The sequence below is a fragment of the Amblyomma maculatum genome, chromosome 10 (assembly GCF_055883805.1).
Source record: "Amblyomma maculatum isolate TAMU_Amacu chromosome 10, ASM5588380v1, whole genome shotgun sequence".
NCBI classification, from domain to species: Eukaryota; Metazoa; Arthropoda; class Arachnida; order Ixodida; family Ixodidae; genus Amblyomma; species Amblyomma maculatum.
The window spans coordinates 18,238,202-18,253,684 of record NC_139353.1 but is presented as its reverse complement, the minus strand read 5'-3'; the positions used below and the strand labels follow the sequence as shown (position 1 = coordinate 18,253,684).

At 44.0% G+C, this 15,483-nt stretch overlaps 1 protein-coding gene across 2 annotated transcripts in view; it reads right to left on the bottom strand.

Moving 5' to 3' along the window:
* Positions 1 to 101: 101 nt before the first annotated feature.
* The window catches only part of LOC146175726 (tubulin-specific chaperone E-like), a 34,065-nt gene continuing 18,683 nt past the window's right edge, over positions 102 to 15,483 (bottom strand). Inside the window, exons 11-14 of one of the 2 annotated variants that reach the window (XM_084582098.1) lie at positions 13,860 to 13,925; positions 13,180 to 13,239; positions 11,587 to 11,678; positions 102 to 6,234 (exon numbers count right to left, since the gene is read on the bottom strand). In XM_084582098.1, the coding sequence (XP_084438224.1) occupies positions 6,145 to 6,234; positions 11,587 to 11,678; positions 13,180 to 13,239; positions 13,860 to 13,925 (308 nt within the window). In that variant the 3' untranslated portion in view covers positions 102 to 6,144. The remainder of the gene's footprint in view (positions 6,235 to 11,586; positions 11,679 to 13,179; positions 13,240 to 13,859; positions 13,926 to 15,483) is intronic. The other variant, XM_084582099.1, reaches the window with a different exon arrangement.

Below are 15,483 nucleotides of genomic sequence, written 5' to 3'. Positions count from 1 at the left end.
CTGGCAGTTAGCAGATGGAACGTGTCACAATGGAACAGGCTTACAAAAAAAAATCGTCCTCAACATTTGCAAAGCTCTGAAGCCTAGGGGTAGCATTAAGCACCCTGCTATAGCTCGCACACTGACTTATAGAAAGGTCATTTAACCTTTGCACTTTAAAGACAAGGAAAAAGGCAATGTACGTTTTGCAAGCCGTAACTGCATAAAATTTTCCGCTTCTTGGTCGAACCCGGCAATGGATATGGTAAGCGGTGCTACACGGTGAGCCGGAGCTGTTTCTGTGCTTCAGAAACCAAGACCATTGCATATGAAATCATTGGTGAATTATAGCAATAAATGCAGACAGCAGTACTCTACCCAGCTCTAACTTATCATCACACTACTTAATTAGTGTTTTAATGTGTAAAGTAGCCCGGTTCTCAAAAGCTAAAACCACAAGCCGTCGGGTTCCATTCGCAAAGGAGGCTCCAGTGCAGACTACAAAGGAAGCATGCTCGGCCCAAACCCCCTTCCCCCCACACTTGTTGATAATGTGGCTAGAACTGAGACTTCAAAGCAACTTTGTGTCATTTCAATTTTATGTGGAGCTTCAAGTATACATTCCAACAAGCAGATCGAGAATTTATTACTTTGTTACGGTTATGCGCATAAATCCCAGAAGGCTACGTATGCTACGGAGTTCAACACACAAAGCAAGGGCATGTTCTAAAGTCACAAGAGCATGTCGAAAAATGAAAGAGCACCACGTTGCAGCAACAAGTGATGCCGTTCTCACATACAAGTTTCTACAGAATGGTATAGCTGCATAATTCAATTCCAAGCATTCGAGGGTGCCGAGTTCGCCTACACAGATGCAAACTGCACAGAACTTTACCACAAGTGGGCCTGACAACTAATGCAACACAATAAGCTGACTGCTGCACTACACATCCTCCGAGATTATTACCGACAAAATTTTAATGATACAGCAGGTGTAGAAAGCCTTAATAGAAAAGAAATAAACGAAAGAGCAAGTGCCAGCATTAACACAAAGCATCACAGCATTACGAGCTATATGATGCACTCTCGAACAGTTTGCAATACTGCCATAAACAGTGTATCAAAACCAGATTCTTTTGCAACCGCCTTATTTCACTATGTGGGTAGATTAGACTCTTCCCAGCAGAAAAGTTAAACGTCTTTTGACATCTTGATCATCATCAGACAATCCTTTTTGAATGTTCCTGGCAACAGTTCCTGCCGCATAAGAACAACATCTGCATACAGTCACACTGATAAGCCACAACCACAGATTTTTGTAAACATATAAAAAAAGAATGTACCTGGTCAGATGTGAAACAAGGCTCTCTGAAAAACTTGAAACGGGCATTAGACAGAGGTTACTGAAGACAAGCTTACTGAATCTAGTGTTTACAGGCTGTCACAATGCAAAGCATAGCTGCAGCACTTGGAAGTATAATAGCAAAAGCATTGTGAATCACAATAGCGGGTGAAGGAGTTTTATCTAAGCCACATATGATGGAGAACTATAACTTGCACAAGTTCAAAATGAGCAGGATTGAGCATTTCACCAGTGCCCTTTTGAGAGCTTTGCTGGTCATAAAACTTCCACATTCCCCCAACGGTTTCGTACGTGGACAGAACTGACTATTAAATGAATGTGCCAGTATCAATTGGAAGGCAGCAAGGGGCCATTCTGCCGTGTAGAATGCTTGCAGGTGAGACTGCCATGACGTTAAGGACTACAGAGGTTCAGTGCTGCTGAACTTCATATCAAGCGATAGCCCTTTGATATAAGACACAAGGCTGCTTTCAATGTTTAAACGATTTCTTTCACGCCATGACGATTGCGAACAGAGCCGCGTGATCACTGTAGTAAACAGACACAGTTTCTATGTTTATTAGTAAAATTGTAAATTGGTCCAGGAGAAATAAAAGGCGCAGTATCTGTCACTCTTCTGGGTGAACACCTGAACCATGCCATAAAGAAATAGAGGAAGGATGCATGCAAAGAAGAGCTGCCGTAGTGGAGGGCTCCAGAAAATGGTGGCGGCCCGGTAAATTTAGCAGCCGCTGTCCACACAGTGTGGCTGGCCCACCAAATCTAGCGTCTTGTCGCGCCACTCCTATTTGTGTTAGCACCACCAGCTCCCTAGTTCGAACGCAGGTGCTGATAATGCGATGTCAGTGCAAGTTAAATATCCTGAGGTGGTTGAAATTATTCCAGAGCCCTCCACTATGGCAGTTCTTTCTCCTTTCACTCCCTCCTTCATTATGGCGAGGTTGAGGTGTCCAAAAGTGAAAATGCTGGCCGCACTCCCATTCACTTCACATTTTTGCTAGCAAAAATTTCAGCCGTTATAGTAACACCTTCTGGTAACCAGCCATGGCTCTGTAAACCAAACACTGAGCATACTAATCTGGCATAAATAATGTTTCCATATCTCAAGATTCCAAATGATAACCGCAATGGTCGTTACTCAATGACAATCTCAAAAGGTCACAAATTATTCGTACTGTCAAAAATGAATGAAACCCATATGCAGAAGCATGGAAATGTGTTCACACAGATCTGCTAAGGCTGACGGCTAATTTATAAATGTGCGCCGCTGCTTTGCATTTAGTATGCAGGACTTCACATCACAAAGCGACTCGGGCTATGAGGAATGCTGTGCAGTGGAGAGATCCGATAATCTGAACCAGCTGGAATCTAACGTGCACTGACATTACACAGCAAAGAAACTGTGTGTATGATGTATAGTGACCACCACCCTTGTAATGAGAGGCGGTGCCCTCCAATTGATGTGATGCCACAACACGGACTCGCTCTAAGTGGTGACACACCAATCTTTTTCATATCATTACACACAAATTTCACGACCAGTAAGCAAGTATATTAAAAGACCCCGGTTCAGCTAAAGTTCACAAAACAATAACAGATAGGCATTGACACAGACAGGCACAAGGTATGCACAACAAAAAGTTTGCGAGGAAATAAATTATAAAGAAATGAGCGATAAAGCATGTCTGTGGCACATATGACCATTCAAACCAGCATGTGTCGTGCACGGTGATGCATCGTGTGGCTGAGAGCATCTCTCGTGTTAGATGTCTCATTGTGCGAAAACCATGCCGTCATCAGAAACCCGCGGCAGGCACGCCTGGCAGGAACCTGGCATACGAATGATTACATCACCCCTTGTGAAGCTTATGAAGCAATATGTCCCACTCCGTCGCAAGTGTCACCACCACTGCCAAGGCAAGAGAGAGTAACACTCAACCTTGCACTGCTGAATGAAGCTCTCCCCTTCTGCCTCAACAAAACATGATGCAACATATGGCCAGTTAGTCGTCTTGTGTTGTCGCAACTTGATAAGTAGCAACATTACACTCGAAAATATTAAGCAGCTGCACTAAACTAAGCAACAAGTAATGCTCTCGCATTTACGCATCAAAAGAACTGCTTGACCATCCTCATAATTTTCCTTGTGGCATCTGTGCCATCAGCATGACAAAGGGCACATGCTCAGGAGAATGAAGGCAAAAAAAAAAAAAAAAAAGCTTCAAACATACGGCTACCCCTGTCGCTTGGCGGTTATCAATGTGGCTGTCTCCTACCGTGCATTTCTGGACAGAAGACGAGCATTATCTGACAGGTCAAATTGGCTCTTTGCCACCAGCCCCAATGTCTACTCGTAATGGGCGAATGTGCCAATATCGCCATGTCAACCCACGTTCATCCACCATAATGTCGTGTTGCCCCACCGCCAAAAATGAGTTACAGTCGTCAAATGCGTTGGCTGCAATTTTCAATACTAGAAGGCAACAGCTGTCCACGAAAAAGACGATTTTCACACCTTTGGCGTGGGTTTTCAGCTTGGCAACGACATCACACATGAAGAATGCCGGTGACTGTGATGCCCAGAGAAAGAGCTGCTCCTTGGAGAAGGTCTGGAACCAATATCGCTGATGGCCTAGAATTCCAACAGTGACTATGCTGTGTTCAAGAACAGCTTTCTCTCTTAAAATTAGAGGTAATATATATGTCCAGCACCAGAATTACACAAAAAGATATATAGCACCTCGGTGATACGAATATCATGGGGTCGCTATAGAATTCGTATCATTCGAACATTCTTATTATCAAACCGAACAAAATTAAGTATGCAGAAACATTGGAAAGGCAGTCGCGCAGATCTGTTTACGGCCGATAAGGTTTATTACGGCCGCACGACCCGAGCTCGCCACTTATGGCGCGTACGGCGTGACAGGAAATGGCGACGTGCCGGCCACTTGCAATGCATACAGCGCAACTAGCAATCACGAATCTACGACGTGCGGGCTGAGCGCGCCCATTGCACGCTGCCTACTGCTACTGGCAGTTGCGACGTGGGCGATTCGTGGACCACGCGCCGCTGCACACTTTTTGCAGCGTGGAAAGCATGACAGACGATTGCAATGCCGGCAATGTGCAGTCCGGCCGCCTCCGCATACTTTTTGCAGCGCGTACAGCACGACAGAAGATGGCGTACAGGCCGCACCGCCAATCGCTTGCGGTGCGACAAGTGAATGCGCAGCCAATGATGTGATCAGTGCACGCCCATTCGGTGCACGCACAACTGCTGCGATCGCGATGTCGGCGGTTTGTGGGCTGTGCCCCACTGAAAACTTATCGATCGCGACGTCGGCGAAGTGCAGGCCACGCGTCACTACAAACTGCTCGTGATGCATACCACGCGGCTAGCGATCGCAGAGTCAAAGATGTGCGGCAGTGCATAACGCTCAAGATTGCGGTTGCAGTTCACGCGTTTGTATCATCCGTAGTGGCACGAAAGTATTCGGAACATCTGAAATTTTGCACAATGTAGACAGTACATTCCAACCGCAGAATTTCAGAATTCATACCATCGAAATTTTACTGCGCATGACTAATTAAAAATTAAGCAACTCTGGTTATTTTTCAGGAGAGAATTTGGTGGTTAAAGGCTGAAGTGCAACTGGGTGCTTTGCGACCTTCAGAAGGGCTTGCTTCACAAATACCCAATCAATTGGCTAATTTGACCAACAAGCATGAATTGGCCTTTTAGCAAGGTAGGAGGCATGTCAAGGAGTAGCGCCAACATCAACTTTGTTAGCCTGGTGCAGACACCGGTTTGGAAAGGAGCTTAAATGCAAAGTTCAAAGTTGGACTTCAAACAAGTTTCGGCTAATTTCAACTTGACTTCGTAGTCATATTTAAGTGAATGTCTTTAAACGAAGTTTCAGAAATGTTGGCAGTAGGAGTCAAGCATAGTCACTGACATCACTATATTCATCACCATACGTGCAGTTAAAAGCATTGCAGGAAAAAGGCCTTTCACAATGCACTACGTAAACACCGGTCTTGTGCTATTCGCTAAGAGTTAAAGGCATTCCATTATAAGAAAAATAAAATAATAACCTGCACAAACATTACAGCAAAAGCCTTTAACATACTTCTTGAGTTTTAGTTAGTTGCCCCCTTTTCCTTCAACTAGGGCACATAATTCAACTTGCGTTCCTCTAAAGAGAGTCCCCTTCCACCTGTTAGGATCTTGTTCTAAAGCTAATTGGTTTAGACAGATGACACTCTTTCAGCGGTACGCTCTACACCTCTACGCTCAGTTTGGCAAAGCACTACGCACTACTGTCTAACCCCTAGCAAGATCACAAGCACACGCTGCATGACACTGACATTAGGCAGCTGAAAGACAACACAGCAAACCTTCACAGAAGGTCACTGCACAGAGCACAGCGCGAAGGAGTCACATCATGAAGCTACTGACGAAGCAAGAAAAAACACTGTTAAAACATACAAATGATTATTATACGCATACTGTGCAATCAAAACAGCTCCTGGCAACATAGCCACGGTTAACAGCCACAGACTATGTAGCGGCAACACTCCCCCGGTGAGTCAACGCCGAATACAGCTGCGACCAAAGGGGTGCCCTCGCACCGGCCACGTCCAGCCTTGCCCGATGGGAAGACTGCGCTGGGTTGCTAAACCATGACAGATGCCGATACACTCACTGACACCCGTCAATCGCAGGTTTAAATCGCACAGCACGAACACAGTGGCGACGTCGCAGTGAGAAGGCCAGCGCGACGGTCAGCGCAATGTCATTACCAACGCACATAGATGCGACTGCCGTCGGTGATGCCGTAAAAATCGAGGTTGCAGCGCTCCTTGTTGAGCGCGAACTCCTTCCCTTCCTGAATGAGAAAGAAAAGAAAGGAGGGAAAAGAGAATCCAGGACTCCATTTGGCCAGAAAAGTCAGGCGCTACCAAAATGACGCAGCTGCGCACATAAGGGAAGAAAAAACAGCTGCAGAAGTATGAAACAGCTACATGTTAAATGCTAATTTGTGTTCACATACAAATTTATTCAATCCTCTAAGGCAGAAGAGCAAAGTACTGTACAGGTACAAGACTGAACACTGGAACTCTGGGACTTGAGCCTTACTTGGTCACTTTAATGCAATATCCCTGTAACAGGTTTCACACAGAAAATTTGGCATGAAATTCCAGGAAAATGCTATGATTTCGAAAGTGCCTACACAGATAAAAAATCATTTCACTCTTGCGTTGCTCAGATTTTGTTTTCCACACCTACCATTTCGGCGGACGCTGAAAGCCTTGACAAAGAGAGTTGTCACTCTTAATCTCAACATTCTCAAAGAGACTGGCAGCTGTGTTCCACAAAAATTTGGGAGTTTTTCGCAATCTCCTTCCTTTTCTTTTTTCTTTTTTTTTTTTTTAGACAAGTTCTGAAGCTCCAGCTCCACTGCCTACATTTCAGACATGCCCACTGACTTTCTGCTGTATCCGTCTGATCTCTCGCAGGCATTTCGAAAGTCTGTGCCAATAGCATAGCTACTTCCAAATGCCACTGGTCTGGAGACATGCTTCAAGCCTTCCAGGTGACTTTCCAATGACTTTTTCCACAGTGTCTCTGGGTCGACAACCTTTTGGCGCAACATGCACATTCCTCTTTGCACATCGCTCAATTACACGCTTACCCATCTTCCATAGCCTACATGTTCAAGCCTGTAGGGTGAACTTGCATTTTCCACCTAGCGTGGCAGTCTAATTCGCACTATACCCTTCCAAACACAAAGGAAAAATGATGCTGTGACATCATCTATGCAAGACAGCTTTGGGGGTTATTTATTGGGACTTATTTTCAGCCTTTTAATTTGGTGCTTTTTTTCATGCCACAGTTTAAATAATCTAGAGAAATCAGTTTTTATTGGGTCTGTGTTGTAGAGCAGCTATGTTATTACTAGTGAAAAAAATAACACAACTGATATTATTTATTTACTAAACCAAATTTATTAAACACATACTAAGCACTCTATAAAATGAATAAATGTGCCAACAAGTAAAAATAAGAAGTCAGATACAATGTCATTATGAACACTGTGAGATTTCACAGCTATCGGAGAAAATGTCTTGCAGTTCAGGAAACACAGGCTACCAACAACATGTTTTATGTTGGCACTTCACACAGGGACAGCAACAAAATGAAGAGACATATATGACAATACCGACCACATTTTCTGTGTGCTCACAAGAAGCTGCCAACGCAAACCTCAGCAAATATACTGAACTCTAAGACCCACATGCAATGTAATTTTGGGAAAGCGAAAAGAAAAAAAAATGGTTTCATTCATATATAATGCTAGTAAGGTAAGTTTACCGAAAGCACCTCGCATTTGGCTGCCCTGCAAGTGTCTAACATCACCCTGCACCAGGCATCAAAAAGGGGGTTCGCGCTCCCATTCTTGCGTTAACATGATCAGAGAATTGAGAGAGAGATCAAAGACTGAGACATGCTTAAGAAAGAGAGATTGAATTGATTAGAGAAAGAGTTCGAGATGGCACTGCGCTTGCACTGCGTGCGACGCAAGTGCTCAGGAAGTGTTCTCGGATTCAAGGCTTCAGAGATCACCGTCATCTGGCGCATCGTCTGTCAAGTCCCTTACCAGATAGTAAAGCTTTCCGTAGAAAGCTGATACGGCTGCAAGCTTGCTGCTGATTGTGCTGAATAATAATGTGACCAGAACTGCGAATTTAGGCTGAAAATCATTCAAATCCACATATATAATGCGCTGCAGAACCTGTTCATGAAAGTTACACGCACATCTCTTTTGGACTTTATCAAAGCTCATCATGGATGAGACTGCGTCAATCTTCGCATCGAACGCTTCCCGTTCATGAAGGGCATTAACTAGCAAAGATGGAGTCCGGAGGAACAATGACTGTGTATATGTGACACACAAGTACCTCGTTCTCTCGACCCCCTGCAGCATGGGTTATCTTCAGTGATTGTAACGCTGCACTGCAATTGCTTAAATCATCAAGAATTCAGGAAGAGCTCGTCATTGACTTAAATAAGCTGCACACTGAGGACTATGACCTGAGTCATCGCATTGTGCTACAGTGGTTACCTACTTACTATGGCATCGCGGGGCCACTGCAAGAGTACTACCAGAAGACTCCTCAAGGACAATTCCAATTCCATTCTCACAAAGATGTGCAGCAAGACTTGTACTGAATCATGGCGATTGCAAAGCTCTCTGTGGTGTGACCCGAACCATCAATACCGACCTCTACACCGAATTGATCCCACTTGCATCTTTCGAATTCCTCACAATTTGAACAGGTGCCATCGTAACTGCCTACACTGAATCCGTTTGAATGTGTCATACACAAACTACTTTTTACATAAAATAGGTATAGCCAGCAGCCCTCTGTGCTCTGCATGTGATGTGTGTGAAGATTCTGAACATTTGGTAACCTCCTGTCAACGGATTACTACACATCGCAGGACACTGCGCAATAATTTAGGCTTAGCCAAAGACACAACCTTGCGCCTTGAACATGTCCTGGGTCCCTGGTGCGACGGGTCATCAGCTGCGCGAGCTACAAAGGCCTTATTAACTTTTCTCAAGGATATAGGGTTGATCGAGACCCTTTAAAACTAATCTATGTGTGATTATGTGCGTGTGAAAGTGTGCAACAGTGCTTTTTTTTTTCATTAATTTTCCCCTCCCCTCCTGCACTTTGTCACCCTCATCCCTCACTCCTCATCAGGAGTAGCATGCTAGGCTCGAATTAAAATGCATCATGAAATCGCGCAAAAAGACAAGGGACAGAGAAGAAAGCGACGAGACAAAGCGCTGAACTTCAACTAGTTTATTACCACAGTGCGTCACATTGCATTCTAATACTAGCCATCAACTAGCCTGACTCTCACTATTATACATGCTAGGCTCACCACCAGGCAGACATCTCCTGTTGCCATTAAAATATTTCTTTCTCTCTCTCTCTCGCTCCCTCGATTTCACTGCTGTAAAAATTGGTTGGACATTCTTTGCCAAAGATGTCACGTGTCTCTTATGTGCACTGCAATGAAATTAGGTTTAGTTTGATAGCAACTCTGGCTATGTGGGACGCCGTAGTGGAGGGCTCCGGAAATTTCAACCACCTCGCCATTTGCCTTTATCGAAAAGTGGCCACCATGACCGGGAATTGATCCCGCGTCAAGAGTTCAGCAATATAACGACGAACTAGGGACATAATAATGACACGATGGGTTCAGTTCACGAGCCATTTACTGCACGTACGATGCAGAGTCTGAAACTAATGCTTACAATATCGCTGAGGCTTCTCATAATTCGTGAGCACCTCTTGAAGCGTAAGGCCAATGCCATTAAAGATAGGAGAAGGAAACTGGGTAAGGAAAGTGGTTTTGATAAAAAGGTACGACCTCAACGACACTTCAGAACAGCCGCAGTACGAGTCAATGAAAAAAAAAAAAACAGCGGCAAGGACGATTTCTTCACATGAAGCTGGCATCTTTTTTTCTTTCTAAACACGGCTGAAATTTCAGATTACTACTTTTCACCTATTCAGAGAAATTTGCTTCAGAGTTTATTTTTCAGAGTTTTTTAATATACAGTCGTGCTTCGTTAATATGATCCCCGCTAATATGGACGACTCGAATTATGGACAACATTTGTGAGGACGAAACTTTTTCAATGTATTTGTGCCTCGTTAATATGGAAACGCGCTGTCCGGACAATGGACAAGGGAAAAATGCAGATACCATTGGGGCCTGTGTAGTCTTGCCACGTCAATGTGCACAGAAATGAGAAACAATTGTCTACTTCCCAGTCCAAAATTTTTAATTTCTGCATGTTGAGTACATGCCACTTGAATATATTTAGCAAGTGCAAATCACTAAGTAACGCCCCTTTTCTTTTCTGGTTTCAGCGAAGTTGCTAGCCATTGCACATCACCATTTTTCGTATTGTATGAATGCCTGGGAAGAAAATTCTCTTGACAGCTTGTTCAGAGTAGAAAGCCAAATTAGGCAGCTTTCAGCCAACTGAATACTGATATCATGTAGAAGCAGTTCGTGGGATGTGAACAGTTGTAATAGAAGTTGTCATTTATCCATGAGACGTCATGAAACATATCTATACTGCTAGACTTCTCAAGATATGCTACTTGAGTTTCAGCATAAAGGTGAGCGAGATAATGGGATTGTAGTTCCCCATATTATGACTAGTTTCAACTTCAGTGCCACCACTATCAACAAAAGCGGACAGTAATTATAGCTTGTTATTTGTTAATATTTCCTTTGGGATTCATTATTATGGGCGACTTGGATTATGGACAGTTTTGATCAGGAACCAAAGTGTCCATATTAATGAGGCACGACTATATACCAAAAACACAAAACCGTACTCATAATCCATACCAAGCTAACAACTCGTACGGTTGGTTAAGGTGAGGGAAAATGTAAACTCAAAGGTTTCAAGCTCGGGCTCTTAGATAATGCCCAGTAAAAGCATCTAGAATGTCAAATGTCAACAAATTCCAGTTTTTTTTTTTTATACAGAAGGACATCCCAACTTAATTAGGTATACTAAAAAGCGTGCTGACAGTTACTGTCATAATTGGCAATATTTGTCAGTTGTCAGTTATGACACTAAAGTCGAGACATAGCCCGAACTCTGACCCCTCGCACCAATCTAATTCACTTCAGGGGGTGTATGTACAGTCTTTTCAGCAGCGAAGCCACAGGAGTCTATGCAACAAATTGGAATGAAGGGTACATAGGAAGAAGAGGGCTTCCGGGGAAAGATATTGAAGGAAAGAAGGCAGAGGAGATGACAGGGAGAAGGTGGAGAGAACTGGTGGAGACAAGAGAGAGATATTTGAGGTTTTGAAGCTGTCAGTGGAGACAGCTGAGGACAGGAACAATTGGAAGACACTCAGTAGAAATATAGTGACTGCACAAAGGCAAGAGGAACAAGCTGCAAAAAGAAAGAGAAATGTAGCGCTGCGTTGTGCAGCCATGACGGACTGATCGAAGAAACCTTGCATTTCAGTGACACTTCAGACTGTGCGAGTTGTCACAGTGGAGAGCTCCACTCATTGTGAGCACCTGAAATGCAACTGCCGTCGCCAAAACTGGAACCTGCAACTTTAGGCTTCGAAGCAGATAAGCCCCGAGCCACTGTGATGGTGAGTCGAGTACTTTCACCACTCACCTCAGCGCCTACAAGGGACAGGCAGACCCGGCTTCCCTTGCGTGGGAACAGCTGTGTCACCAGGGCCTTCAGTTTCTCTACGGACATGGACACTGAGTGCACACATAACACACGGGAATGAGGAAACGCGGAGAAAAACGACTGAAATCCTACAGGCTCAATTCAAAAGGCCTTATGCAAGAAGACTTCAACAGCATGTCAAAGATCATGCCAGGCAAATGAACGAATACCAAGCAACAGAGAACAATGATCTGTGGCTAAAAACAGCGCTAAAACGAGACAAAGCTCTCTGCTTCGTCTCGTTTTAGCACTATTTTTAGCCACAGGTCATGCACCAACCAGTCCAAATTTCTACCCGGCTGAAGAGAACAAACAAATGCAAGAAATAATGATGCCGCACAGCTGTGGTGCCTCTTTCTTTGCTAGTGCATACCTGCCTGCGCTCTTTGTTGTTTCGTATTATGCACTGCCTAGCCCAAGCACTTAAAGTACCATATTTACTCAATTATAACGCATGATTTTTTTTCTTCCCAGGAAAGATCACCTTCAAAATGACGGCCATGTTAGAATCAAGTACAAAGATGTAATCACACCAGCAAAACCTTACTTCCACCTCCCGAACGCAGCTGCATATGTGGGATGCTTCTTTACAACAGCTTCGACATGCCACAAGCAGCACTGTAGTCACTGAAAACTTCATAAGCTAAAGGCAGCGGGAGTTTCATATTATCCTGCAGCGAACTAGATAGCGCCACACACAAGGTTGTGGCACAGTAAAATGAATAGCTAGAGAAGACGTTACACTCAGTGAAACAATATATATATGCAGGCAAAAAAAAGAGAATATTGAAAATAATAAGCAATCACTATGACATCGTTAATTTATTCTGCATAGTCTGAAAATATACAGACTGCAGGACTAACAAAGCCTTTTAAGCATGAAACCCGCAAGAATGTCAGCCTTGCCATCTTAACTGCCAGAAGGATAACTGAACTACAGGAGCTACCAATTTGGCCAGCCGCTATCTGCAAATGCCGCTGAAGAGATGCTGGAAAGTGTTCCTGGGAATCGCACAAGATTCAAGAATTTGAATGTCGGAGGGATGTAAGGTAAAGAATGCCAAGCATTTCTGTTCATTTCAAACGGTGATGAAATCAATGACATTAAGTGCAGAGAGGCTCAGTGGTGTCATCACGAATGGGCAGATTTCAAATTTCCACTGGCTTTGCCCACACCCTGCAACATGACGTTACTGGAAGACACCAGAATGCTCTCCGTGGGCTTAGCCAATGGGGACATTGGTCCTCTTTCTTAATCAAAAAGCAAAGCATATTCGCACTGGAGACATCACTGTCGCCATCGGTGACATTGCGTCTCCCCCCTCTCCACTTCCCAAAGACAGCGTGTAGCTTTAAAGGTGCCGCGGCTTTAGCAATTATGTCACTACCTCCAATTCTGAGTGCAAAGAAACGCATTATCAGCGAGCACTGCCCATTCGATCCCTTCGAGCTCAATGAATTTGAAAATGTCTTCATTTGCCTCTTCATTCACTATGGACACTAAAAATGTGTAGGGCTAACCACTGTACTCACATGGTATGCGCTTCTTTATGGGGCCCTGTTCAGGCTCTTGGGGTGCGTGGATTTCAACCGCTGATAGTTACAAGTCTTGTCAAGGAGCAGTACAGCTTCAGTAAGCTCTTCACACTAACACAGGCCCAATGGCTGGGCTAGAGGAGACTGATAGCTAAGGCCCCTAGTTACTGCCGCAAAACTGCATACGTAGGCATTTCTCTTGGAATCGTGCATTAACAACCACATTCGCCTTTTTTGATGCTACTGTTGTTACGGGCATTAGTAGGAACAACAGTATGACAGAAAAATTACTCTTCTGTCTTATTTGCATCAAAACACAGCGTGAGGGGGAGCTTGAGAACACGAGAGAAATTAAAAAGAAATATTAGGTTAGGTATTCTGCAATCTCATACTGTTCAGGTCAAATATATGCAAGGGCCCATAAAGAAAACACAAACAGCCAGCTAAAATATAATACAAAAGCCAGCATTATTAACGAGGCAATGCCCAAGACATACATGCCACAACCCAGTGAGGCCAAATCTCTGATGCTTTAATGCACCACTTTAACACTCGGTAATAAGGGTCAGGTTAAGGAAAGACAATCACAGTTGTGTGGGCACGCTCCTTTCAAAGAGATAACAGCACTATATGACACAGACGAGCCATCATGCAGCGAAACCAGAAACAAAGGATACTGATGACCCCGCCTTTGTTTGACAGTGGCACCTTGCCATCTGGGACAGTTTCTGGTGCTCCGTAAGCTAGAATCAAGGAATCAAGATGAATGTGCAAACTAGGAACACTCAAGCATAGCAGCAATTCCAAAGTTTCCAAGGTTTTGAATTCAATGAAAACCCGACAAATAATCCACCTCACAATTAACACGCAACCCCCAACGCAGTTTGCGTGCCTATAATCACTGGCTCAGGTTCCAAGTCCAGAAACTTCTTACTCACACACACAGGGCGACAGTTGAAATTTTCACAAAACAAGTAGTGCTATAAAATTTGTTCACTACATACCTCAACAATGTGCCTAGCAAAATCACAAGGATTTAATAAGTAGTCTTTTTATGAGCACACGCAGCCCTGTCAGCCAAGTACGAAACAAACCACATAAGTGCCCCAATCTAAGACACACCCAAACCACTGAGCACATAAATCACTGTTCAATGCATATGCACCTCAAACTAACAGACCTCAACAATGCTACAAGCCAGTTTGACAAGCCAACACTGAGGTCTTGTAATCCAAGGTTCATCTATGCCCTTGTAAACTGGAACCTGTATTTGTGTTCAAAATCCGCACCATCAGGTTTTTCCCATTGTGGCACTGACTTCCCTGCATCAAGCACAGAACCAGTGCACATAGAACAAACATACAAAAACCTATGCACTGAACATTTCAGAGGTTCTCAACAGGCACACTCACCACACATGCTGTGCCCGACCAAACAACCACCTCTGTGATGCCAGCTTTGCTAAGGATATTATTTCAATGACCACTAGCTTTTAATCTCGGCAACCTGCCACTGAAGAGTGGCCTTAATTCTTTTGCTGTCGGGTGTTTTTGGGACTATCACGGATCGAACATAACTTATTTTTTATTATGAACATAATACAAATAACATAGTTAACGGAAAATGATGTAGTTTTCACAGAATCATTATCCTTCAGGGGCGTAGCTAGGGGGAGGGGGGAGTTTAAAGGGACACTGACAGAAAAGTGAAGTGGGCTTGCATCAATAGAATACCAGTTCCTGATCACAAAGATACCAATCTTACTGAGAACGAAGTTCTAGTAAGGTAGAAAAGAGCTAGAATAGAGATACAGTTATCACCACCACAACCGAAATGGCCGAAGTTCGCAACTACAAGTCACGTGACGCACAATGAATCTCGGAGGACGACTAATTTTGGTTACGCTGCATGTTTGAATCGAGTAGTAAGTTTTGCCTCCAACATAATAACATGCTTTATCATGTGGAGATGACGGCGAAAAGGCAACCTAAATGGGACAAGGCAAGGAGAAACATACTTGGCGGCGCCACAGACGGCCTTGTTTTTAGTTTCGGTGATGTTCCAACAAAGGCGTGCTCGCATAGTTTCTTTTTCGACGTTCAGCTGAAACGGCTAAGTGCTATTCGGGAGACCATGTTTCGCCGCGCACCTGCGACATTATTTCGTTGACTTTACCGCAGTCTACCTTACGCTAGACTACTAAGCGTGGCTTTGTGCCTCCAAGCGCCGCTCACAGTATTGACGACGGAACGACGCAAAGGTCAGTGGTAGCTTTATCATTTCGGCTGCTGCTAGACCACA